The sequence below is a fragment of the Petaurus breviceps genome, unplaced genomic scaffold (genome assembly GCF_028583685.1).
Source record: "Petaurus breviceps papuanus isolate PSGF00001 unplaced genomic scaffold, PetGlider_PUasm1.0 90743, whole genome shotgun sequence".
Taxonomy (NCBI): Eukaryota; Metazoa; Chordata; class Mammalia; order Diprotodontia; family Petauridae; genus Petaurus; species Petaurus breviceps.
The window spans coordinates 13,151,146-13,162,388 of record NW_027187332.1 but is presented as its reverse complement, the minus strand read 5'-3'; the positions used below and the strand labels follow the sequence as shown (position 1 = coordinate 13,162,388).

Genomic DNA, 11,243 nt, shown 5'->3' with positions numbered 1-11,243 from the left:
TAGGTAAATAGACTGTATCAGCAGCTAAGAAAAGATACGGATTATAAGGGGAGAGTAAGGAGGATGATCCTTTCATATATACAAACTCTCAATGTTTCAAATTAAGAAAAACCAAGAATTAAGCAATTTTCACAAAAATATCTTAGTTATTGGTTATATAATCAATTACTTTTCTATGAAATTAAAAAAATACAGAATAATAAATGACGAACGGTTACTGTTATAGCAAGTCTCATTTTAAATTAAATGGTGTGCTCAATTACATTGCTATCTTTAACAGTAGTAAAAAATAATATAGAAGTTTTAAGTTTAAGATTGACAAATTTGTGACCAAATTGCAAGTTTAATACTTTTTTTAGAGATATCATATAATCACTTCTACTATAAACATTCTTATTAAATAAAATGGAAAAAAATAATAGTTTTTGAAAGATAAGTAAAAACATCTACATAGATAAGCAGGATGGGATGTATTCAATAAATGGTTCAATTGTGTGTGTGATCAAAGTAAGGAATAGAATGAAAATGGATAAAAGGAAAAGCCAATAAATAGTTTGGCCACTGGGTGTCCCACTTGCTCCACATAAAATGAATTCTGGCGCCGGGGTTACAAAACTTCAAGGACCTGATTTTATCAATGTGGTTACAACCTCCATAGCTATAACTCCAATTATGCCTGAGCCAACATTCATGAATTCCTGTGGCTAAAGAAATTCATCACCTGGAAGGCATTCTGCTAATGAGTTTCTCTGTCTGGCTAGGCTGGATGCAGACACATAGTCCATCACTGATCCCATGCTCAAAGGCTTTGCACAACTTATCAACAGTTTGCACTCTCTCAGGATCACTTCTGAACCCTGATGAAAACTTTAGTGAAGGATTATTAGAAAATCCAGGTGAAAAGCTATGTTTAGACTTAGTTTAAACTTGTGATTTCATCAGTGCAGGGAACTCCCGACACCCCCTCCATCAATGCACATCAGCAACTTGTATGTAACTTCTAGTCTTAAAGAGCTGTCCGCAGCATTGAGAGATTTAGTGATTTGCCCATAGTAACAAAGCCATTATGTGTCAGTGGAAGGACTTAAGCCAGATCTTCCTGACTCACAGTCTTGGACAATATGCCATACTCCATCAAAATATTTAGACTTGAACAAATAAGGAAACTACAGGTGAGAGCATACATTTCCCCCCTATTACTTAGAGAAGTATATACCGCCATAGTGTATACATATCTGAAAGGGGTAGAGTAGCCACCTGATCACTGTTATTTCTCATAAGAAAATTAGGGACCAAGGGGCAGCCAGGTAGCACAGCGAGTAAGAGCACCGGCTCCAGTGTCAGGATGACCTGGAAATCGAATCCGGGCTCAGACACTTAGCACCCACCCAGAAACACCTGGCCATGTAACCGTGAGCAAGTTACTTAACCCCAATTGCTTAGGAGTGGCCAGGTGGCTGTAATGTAATGCCAAGGAAAGGCAACTTCCCAGGTTCAAAATACCAGCATAGGTGCTCTCTATTTTATTCAGTGACAAACCAAGAACAGAGAAGATCAAAACATGACATCATTCAAAATACAGCATTTACTAAGTGTGATTAAATAATCTCCAAGTACTACCCCACCCCAGGACCTTCCAATCATTCAATCAATTACAAAGTCTCTGTTCTAAATACTTCTCCACCCCTAGGCTATACCTTAATTAAGTCCACCACAAAGCCCCTCTTCTCAAATGGAGATTAGTTTCCAAACATAAGGTCAAAAGTTCCCCACCCCTGGATCACAATTGAATCTACCCCAGAGTTACATCAAGTTTAAACACAGCACTTAATACCCAAATGGAGGTCTTTTCTTCATCTTGACACGAGGCAAGTTCTCAGCAATCTTAGTTCCTGGGGAGACAAGGCTTAGCAAAGCCACAAGATACATTGCCAGTCCCTTCATGAATTCATCCTCTGTCTGTAGAACAGTCCTAGAACCCCTGAACACATTAGCAAAGCCCTCTCCCAGGATTTCTGTAAACATACAACAAGAAAATCCTTCTTCAGGGCTTCTGAACCAACAGAAAGGCTCCCAGACCCCTGCAACAACAGCACTGTCCCTCACCAGTGGACAGTATTCACTCTGTCTGCAGGACAGTCTCCAGACCCCTGCAACAACAGTACTGTCCCTCACCAGTGGACAGTATTCACTCTCTGTCTGCAGGACAGTCGCAGGCCTTCTTAGCGAACAGCCAGGTTCCAGGACTTCTTCAACAAAAGGACTGTCTTTCACCAGTGGACAAATCTGGCAAAACAACATCAAAACAGACAGACAAAGTACCAGCAAAACAGCCATGTCTCCTCAGTCCTTGGCAGCTCAGGGGGCAGGTCTCAAAAGTCCAGGGCAATTCAAAGCGGCCACCAGCAATTCTCTTAGTCTCTCTCTCTCTCCCCACGAGGTGCTGCTTCCAAAAAGATCTTCCGCCTCTCTCTTATCTCTCCAAATCTACTGTCACCAGCTCCTCCCAGTTCAGGACTTTCTTTTCACATCAACAAGTCCATCCCACAGGTGGGATTAACAAGCTCTGGGTTTTAACACAATCAATTTGAAAACCAAGCCAATACAGGGGAATCTTTAAATGCCATTACTATCACAGTGGCTCAGCGAGGAAGAGCACTGGCTCCAGTGTTGGGATAACCTGGCTCAAATCCGGGCTTAGATACTCAGCACCACACCCAGAAATAACTGGCTGTGTAACCTTGATTAAGTTACTCAACCCCAATTGCTTTAAAAAAAAAATTAGGGACCACAAATTCTGCACGTTTCACTATAGCAAATGCAGAAAACAAGGGTACCATAACTAAAATCAATCAATTTTATTTAAATTATGCTATTCTATGCTTGTTAAGTTTTTGCTTTCATTCTCTGGTCTACGGTTTTATCTGTATAAGGGAACTCCCAGTGTGGATTTCCCTTTACCTCTCACTTCCTTGACACTAGCTTGAAATCATGCTTTCCATGCTGTCACATATGTAGTATCTCCATCTCCCTTGCCTACTCCTTATAGGTCCCCTTTATCCACTGTCACTATATGTGTCATCTACTATACACACCATCTTTTCTTTATGTATTGTCTTACCAATCAGAATATAAGTTCTTTGAGGGCAGGAACTGTCTTGCTTGCTTGTATTTTTATCTCCAATGTTTAGTTCAGTGCTTGGCACATAGTAAGCACTAAATGAATGCTTTATTGATCTATTTATGAACATATGTGTGTATCTCACACATACACACACACACTTATTTCTTTTTTTTCCATATTAACTTCTGATTTACATCATTCATTTCTGCCAGATTTTGAGTTACAAATTTTCTCCCCATTTTTCCCCTACCCACTGCCCCAAAATAGCAGTCCCACAGGATATCCCCTCCTCCAATCTGCTCTCTCTCATATTTTCTCCCATATCCCTTTCGACTTTTCCAGTGGATCTCCATGCCCCAGTGACTGTATATCTTATTTCCCAATTACATGTAAAATAGTATTGATAATAGTACATATATATATATATATATATATATATATATATATGTGTGTGTGTGTGTGTGTGTGTGTGTGTGTGTGTGTGTGTATTTGAGTATTTGATTTTAAAACTTTGAATTCCAGATTCATTCCCTTCCTCCCTTGTCACCCTTACTGGGAAGATAAGCAGTTCAGTATAGGTTGTACATCTGTGGCTAATGCAAAACAATAACATAGTAGATATATTTTAAAAGACTGACTATATTTTCCTCCCTCCTATCCCACCTCCCACTTATTCTGTTCTCTACTTTGATCCCATCCCTTTTCAAAAGTGGGTGCTTCCAACTTCCCTTTCCCCCCAGCCCACCCATCATCCCCCCTCTCATCCCCTTCCCCCCCTACTCTCCTGGAGGGTGAGACACCCTATTTAGTGTGTATTTCATTCCCTCCTCAAGCCAAATTCAATGGGAATAAGGTTGACCCATTCCCTTTTGCCTTCCTATTCTTCCCCTCCATTGTAACCATCTTCCCTTGCCTCTTCTATATGAGATAGTTTACCCCATTCTGTCTCTCCCCATTTCCTCTCATTATATTCCTCTCTCACCTCTTAATTTCACCTTTTAAGTATCGTCCCTTCCTGTTAAATTGGTCCTATGCCCTCTATCTATGTATACCTGTAAACATATATACACACATTCATATGCCCATATACCTTCATATGTATGTGTGTATATATATATATATATTTATATTCCCTTCAACTACTGAGAAAAGTTTTATAAGTTACAATTATTGTTTTTCCATGTAGGAATGTTAATAGTTCAACTTTGATAAGTTCCTTATGATTTCTTTTTCCTGTTTACCTTCTCATGCTTCTCTTGCTTCTTGTATCTGAATGTCAAATTTTCTATTCAACTCTGGTTTTTTCAGCAAGAATGCTTGGAAGTCCTCTATTCCACTGAATTACCATATTTTCCCCTGAAACATGATACTCAGTTTTGCTGGGTAGGTGACTCTTGGTTTTAATCCCAGCTCCTTTGACCTCTGGAATATCATATTCCAGGTCCTTCGATTCCTCAGTGTAGAAGCTGCCAGATCCTGGGTTATCCTGATTGCGTTTCCACAATATTCAAATTGTTTCTTCCTGGCTGCTTGCAATATTCTCTCCTTAATTTGGGAATTCCGGAACCTGGCTATAATATTCCTAGTTTTCTTTTTGGGATCTTTTTCAGGAGGTGATGGGTGGATACTTTCAACCTCTATTTTGAGAACTTCCTGGAGGATGCTTTCTAGGTTCTTACTTTGATCATGGCTTTCAGGTAGTCCAATAATTTTAAAATTCTCTCTCCTGGATCTATTTTCCAGGTCATGGTTTTTCCCATGACATATTTCACATTGCCTTCTATTCTGTCATTTGTTTGGATTTGTTTAACAGCACATTGATTTCTCATAAAGTCATTTAGCTTCCATTTGCTCCAATCTAATTCTGAAGCAATGATTTTCCTCATTGAGCTTTAGAGATTCTTTTTCCATCTGGCAAATTTGGCTTTTTAAGGCATTCTTCTCCTCATTGCCTTTTTGAGCCTCTTTTGCCATTTGAGTTAGTCTATTTTTTAAGGTATTATTTTCCTCAGTTAGGCTAACTCTCATTTCGTAATTTTCTTGCATTGTTCTCATTTCTCTTCCCAATTCTTGCATTGTTCTCATTTCTCTTCCCAATTTTTCCTCCACTTCTCTTATCTGCTTCTTAAGGTCCTCTATGGCCTGTAACCAGCTCATATTTTCCTTTGAAGCTTTTGGTGCAGGAGTTCTGACTCACTGTCTTCCTTCTGTTCCATGCTTTGCTCCTTGTTGTCCCCAAAACAGGAGTCTAATATTGGAATCTTCTGTCTTCTTTGTCTCCTTTGCCTGGTCATGTTGCCGCTCAGTCACTTGACCCTTGGGCTTTTTGCCACAGGACTCTGCCACCAGACAGGGGAGCTTTTGTCCCAAAGGCTGGGGGTTTTCTCAGCTGCAAGGTATTAGATGGGTGTCCTCTCTGAGGTCTCCACACGTTCTGGCAAGCTGGACACACACTCCAGGACCTCCACCCTAGATTGCAATCCAGATCTAAGAAGGTTAAAGCAAGAGTGATTACCCCTCAGACTGGTGCTTGGTCCCCCTACACTCTGCAGGCCAGGAGCTGAAGCTGCCATGTGGTGCTGGCTGGCTGTGCCTGCGGCTCAGCAGCTTCTCGCCCCGGGGGTAAAAGTCATGCACTCCCACTTACTGGGTCCCAAAGTCCGGACTGCACTGACCTCTCACTTTGTCCTTTGCACCTATGTGTTGATAAATCTGGAAATGGCCACAGCTAATGCTGATCTGGAGTCCCTCTGGCCACCAGCTGGTCAGGCCCGCCCTGGGGCTAAGCTCAGCTCCCAGAGCACTGCTCTGGCCGATTCTTGCCAGCCTGCAGGCTGTCCTCAGAGGGAGGTTAGCTTCTCTGTGTCATTTTGTGGGTTCTGCAGCTCCAAAGTTTGTTTAGAGTCCTCTTTTTACATGGATTGGGGAAGGTGGAAGCCGGAGCAACGGGGAGGTCCTGCTTCTACTCTGCCATCATCCACACACACACTTCAAGATAAATGTGTATTTTTTTTTTTCCTGTTCAGGAGAGAAAGCACTAGCAGCTGGAGGATAAGGGCTAAGAAAGATTTCATATAGAAGGTGCAGATCAGTAAACAGTTTTGTTGTTACTGAGAGGTTAAGTGACTAACTTGAGGTCACACAACTAGTCCATGTTGGAGGCTGGACTTCTTGAACCTAGGTTTTACTGACCCCAAGGCCAATTCCACTACACACTATACCAGGGGTGGGGAACCTGCAGCCTTTTGATTGAGTCCAAGTTTAACAGAACAAATCCTTTTCTTAGGAGGATTTGGTCCATGAAGTTTGGACTCAGTCAAAAAGCCTCCCTTGACCTAGAGGGCCACATGTGTCCTTGAGGTCGCAGGTTCCCCACACATGCAATATACCAGGCTGATCTGATTTCCTTATTCTTCAATATTAGTGAATTAAAACCATCTTTCTTTTATCTAGAATCTTTTTATAAAGGAGAAAGTGGGCAAGTTTCATAAGTCTACAAATCTATCAGAAATGGAAAAGTCCTCCACTATTTACCAAGTAACATGAGGAAAGGACTCTTCAAAATGAACCTCATATAACCAGAATGATGTTTTAGGCTTCTTTGGTGTGAATGGCACTTCTGGATCCTGAGACAATAATCAGCAGAGGAAATTACTTCATGGAGACAGCAATGCATGAAATGAACTGGACTGAAGGCATCTGTGCAGCCATGGGCAGTATTTTGCTCACAGAATGCAATTTCATTGAAGTTTGCATAAATCCTTCTTGCCTTGATTGCCTACAGGATAGTTTAAAAATATACTCCCTGTTTTAAATTCACTGTTCTTTTAAATAAATACAGTTCTAATGGAAAGAAAAAAACCTTTTCATTTACTTTTCAACTAATTTTAATTTTATTCAGCTGCTTGCCCTTCATCAGAAAGAAACAATACTATGTGTCTGTTAATTCTGATAACTAAGTTTAATTTTAAAAGGTGGCACTAAAGAGCAAAACTTTGATAAACTCAAAAGAAAAAAATATTTTTAGAAGAGCATGAAACAGATAGTGAATGCCGCCTATATTGTGAAATACATAAATCTGTATACAAACCAAACTGGGAAGAATCCTTTGCAATTTTTTATATAGGTAACTGGCAAATGTTATTTTTCTTCTTTTACCAATGAAGAAATAAAATCAGAGAGTACTAAGATAAATTTGGTGAAAGATAATAGTACAATAATACAGCAGGGCAAGGAGGGGGGAAATGGCAACCTTTCACAAGTGATGTACTGAAATTCTGGTGCAGGAATGAGGAAGATTAATGAGGATCAGGGAAGTGAGTATATACTATCTTTCCTGTCATGTATAAAAACTAGACACCAATACTTGATTCTCACAAATGGTGAGGAGGTGTTAAAAAGGTATCTAGACCACATACTAACAAAAATTAGTCTAATACCACCACACCTGGTTCACATGTGAATCTCTTTCTTGTTCTTCAAAATAAACTATATATACTACCTGGACATATATATACTGAGCATAACTACATTTTTTTAAATGTGGAAAAACCACTTTGACTTTTAAAGTATTTTACTTTGTTCTGTTCATGAATGTGATATTCATAATCTATGTCAATGTGAAGCATAAGTGATTTGAATTTTTTTTTCTATTGCAGAGAGTGAGTCTACAAAAAATATAGCATTAACTCAAGCATGGTGGGTATAAAGAATTATATTTGATTTGAAAATAATGATCACATACAACCTTCATTGCAAATATCGGCAACATAATTTTATAACTCAAAATACCTCAGATGAGTATTTGGTAAGTCACCTGTTCTGAAAATGGGTACAGTTGAGACAATTTTTCTCCTCTAAAGGCGAAGTCTAGAAATGAGTTAAGTAAAATATAGACTAATACACACTCCTGAAATGAGAAATGATTCTCTGGAAACACAATCTTCATACATGATGTCACAAGGGAGGAAAATCTCCCTAGGGGCTCAACTTACAAACCAAAGTGTTCCTAAAACATTTGGGAAGTTGGGTTATTTTTAACTATGGTGAAGAAATAACATAAGACTTGTTGGATATTTCAGTCAATGAATGCAGTCTTCAGGAGTCATTTGATGGCAATGTGTTATAAAAAGAAACATTCTGGTAGATTTAGCAATACATTCTTTTTGTTAGATCGGATCAATGATGATTCTAATTCAATTCCACACAGTTAGATCAAAAGAGGTCATGTCAGGGCACCGGTCTGGGCTGGTATGGTAAAGATGTACAGGTAGTACAGGAGGTGGGTTGGTACAGAATGATTAAGGCACAAGCACAAGTATGATATAATGGTACAAACAGAAATTCTAGGTCAAAATTTGGCATGAAGCAAAAGACATGGGATAGAGTTTGGATTGGTCTTTATTCCTATTTAATGAGTTTAGACTTGCCCAAATTCTTAATCTTTCTTTCTCTCTGTCTCCCTCTCTCTCCCCCCATATATATGTATATGCACACATATATGTATACACATACACATACATAAATTGTTACTGAGTCATATTGACTCTCTGTGATCCCTTGTGGGGCTTCCTTGGCAGAGATACTGTAGTAATTTACCATTTCCTTCTCCATCTCATTTTATAGATGAGGGAACTGAGGCAAACAGCATTAAGTGACTTGCCCAGGGTCACACAGCTAAGTAAGTGTCTGAGGTCAGATTTGAACTAAAGAAGAGTCTTCCTGACTCCAGGCCCATCATTGTATCCACTGAGCCACCTACCTGCCCACCACACACACACACACACACACACACACACACACACACACACAGAGTATATGTGTATATGTATATGTGTGTATATATATATATATATATATATATGAAACAATGTATTTGAAAGCAAAAATATACTTACCAGACTCTCCAGCACTAAAATGATCCAAAGGATTCCCTGCAGCATCTGGATTTAGTAAAATCATTTCAAATGAGATGTCTTCTAATTCAGAATTTTCAAAGTCATCATCACACGTAAACTTGTCAACATAAAACACATACCACATTTGGGGATATGGAATCTGAGACACAGTCAGATTGTGCTCAGTATGATTCAGAGTCACTTTAAAGAGAAAGAAAAAGAATGGTGCTTGATTTTAAATTGAAAACAACTTATTTATTTTAAAATATAGATAAATGATGCAGTTCTGCTCTCAACCAGTGATTTCATTCCATTCCAGGTTGTGAAACCCCTTTTATTTTGTTCTTGTTACCCTGGAAATACCTGGTTCAGTGTAGGAAGATTATTGTAGGTAATTACTTTACATAACAGAGCAATCAGAAATCGAACATAAGTCACAATTACAAATACACTTTATGAATGCTTAAAAGACTGTATTGAAAAAGTATTGTTTTTAATGGAATACACTTTTCCTGAAACTTCACTTCACAACTATTTTAAATTACACTTAAAAGTTTCCAAGTGAGATAAATTACTTTTCTGAAAAATATCTAAAAAGGTAAAATGTAATACCACAAAGAATTTAACTTAGGAATTTATAGTCACTAGAGAATTTAACTTTCATTACCAAAATTTTTATATATTGATTTTCTTGATACAGTACTTTTTTTTTTTTAAAGCAATCGGGGTTAAGTAACTTGCTCAAGGTTACACGGCCAGGTGCTGAGTATCTGAGCCCGGATTTGATCCAGGTCATCCCAACACTGGAGCCGGTGCTCTTACTCGCTGAGCCACCTGGCCACCCCTAAGCAAGTGGGGTTAAGTAACTTGCTCAAGGTTACACGGCCAGGTGTTTCTGGGTGGGTGCTAAGTGTCTGAGCCTGGGATTCGATCTCCAGGTCTTCTCAGCACTGGAGCCGGTGTTCTTACTCGCTGTGCTACCTGGCCGCCCCGATACAGTACTTTTGAAAAAGTTTATTTGAAGTAGAAGAAAAAAATTGAATCACTTCCATTATCTAGTCTTATTTTAATAGATTTGAGAATTCCTCAAAGTAAGTATTCCCTCCAACTGTGCAGATCACAACCCATTCACAACTTTTAATCCTGTCCAATTCTTGTTCACATCCTCTCGTAAATCTTCTACAGGAGTCCCCAGTGTGTCAGAGAAATTCCTCTAGATCTCAGAGTGTGTGTATCAGTGGAGCATATGGACTGTTTGACAATTACCTCTTATTCTTGCAGCATGACCTCTTTTTTTCTAGCTAGTCTTCCTCTTGTTCTGGTCTAAATTTCTCTGATGACATTAGTAATTTTCACTGCTTGTGCAATTCTTTATCAGAAATATGCAGCACACTCATTATGCACACTGGTCTTTGAGTGACCCAAAATTTTAATTGTTTGGAAACTGTTGTATTCCATAACTTTCAAAGTTAGCATCACCCAGGTCTGTGTTCTATAAAAACGAGGCAATCAGACAACATACTAAAGTTCTTTTTCCTGCTTTAAAATTTTTAAAATTTCCTTCTCTAAAATACACAACCTGATATTTGGTCTTTGAAAGTGGTAGGATATGATGGTCGTCTTCACCATCAATTTACCTTTAATGGCCTTATTCCATTTCACAGACTATGTAGGTAATACTGGTTTATGGTATAAGCTTATTTACAGAACATTACCAAGACATTACGTTTCAAATGCATAAGACCAAGATATAAAAGGCCACAACTAAAAACAAAAATTAGAGGATAATGGAAACGATGCCTAGAGGATGAATTCTAAACTAACCAAGAAAAAAAATGTTCATAAGGAGGAAATAGACAGTTTTAGCTACATAAAATTAAATATCTTTTTATATTAGCAAAATCAGTGCAACTGGAATAAGAGAAATGGGTGAAAGGGGAAACAAATCAATGCATTAATTATCTCTGAAAAAAGTCTGAGAGAGACGCAGAGGCAGGCAGGCACAGCCGGCAGACACAGAGGCAGGCCCGGAAGGGGCCTGGTCAACTCCGAGGACAAGTCTTTCCACCAACCACAAGGGCCACTACCAGGCCTATCACCAAAGGGCTGGGACTGGAAAGAGCAAGGTAAGAAACAAATAAAGGGGTCCCTGTCCTGGACAGCAAATACTCCTGGGGCTACCACTTCATAGCCCAGAAATTAAAAAAAAAAAAAAAAAAAAA

The 11,243-nt window shown here is 39.0% G+C and overlaps 1 protein-coding gene across 3 annotated transcripts in view; it reads right to left on the bottom strand.

Annotated features, from left to right (window-relative positions):
* The window catches only part of GPR180 (G protein-coupled receptor 180), a 41,920-nt gene that overhangs the window by 13,317 nt on the left and 17,360 nt on the right, over nucleotides 1-11,243 (bottom strand). For 2 of the 3 annotated variants that reach the window (XM_069067336.1, XM_069067338.1), the window contains exon 3: nucleotides 9,022-9,222. The exons of the other annotated variant lie outside the window; for it this stretch is intronic. In XM_069067336.1, coding sequence (XP_068923437.1) covers nucleotides 9,022-9,222 — 201 coding nt within the window. The remainder of the gene's footprint in view (nucleotides 1-9,021; nucleotides 9,223-11,243) is intronic. 3 annotated transcript variants of the gene reach the window in all.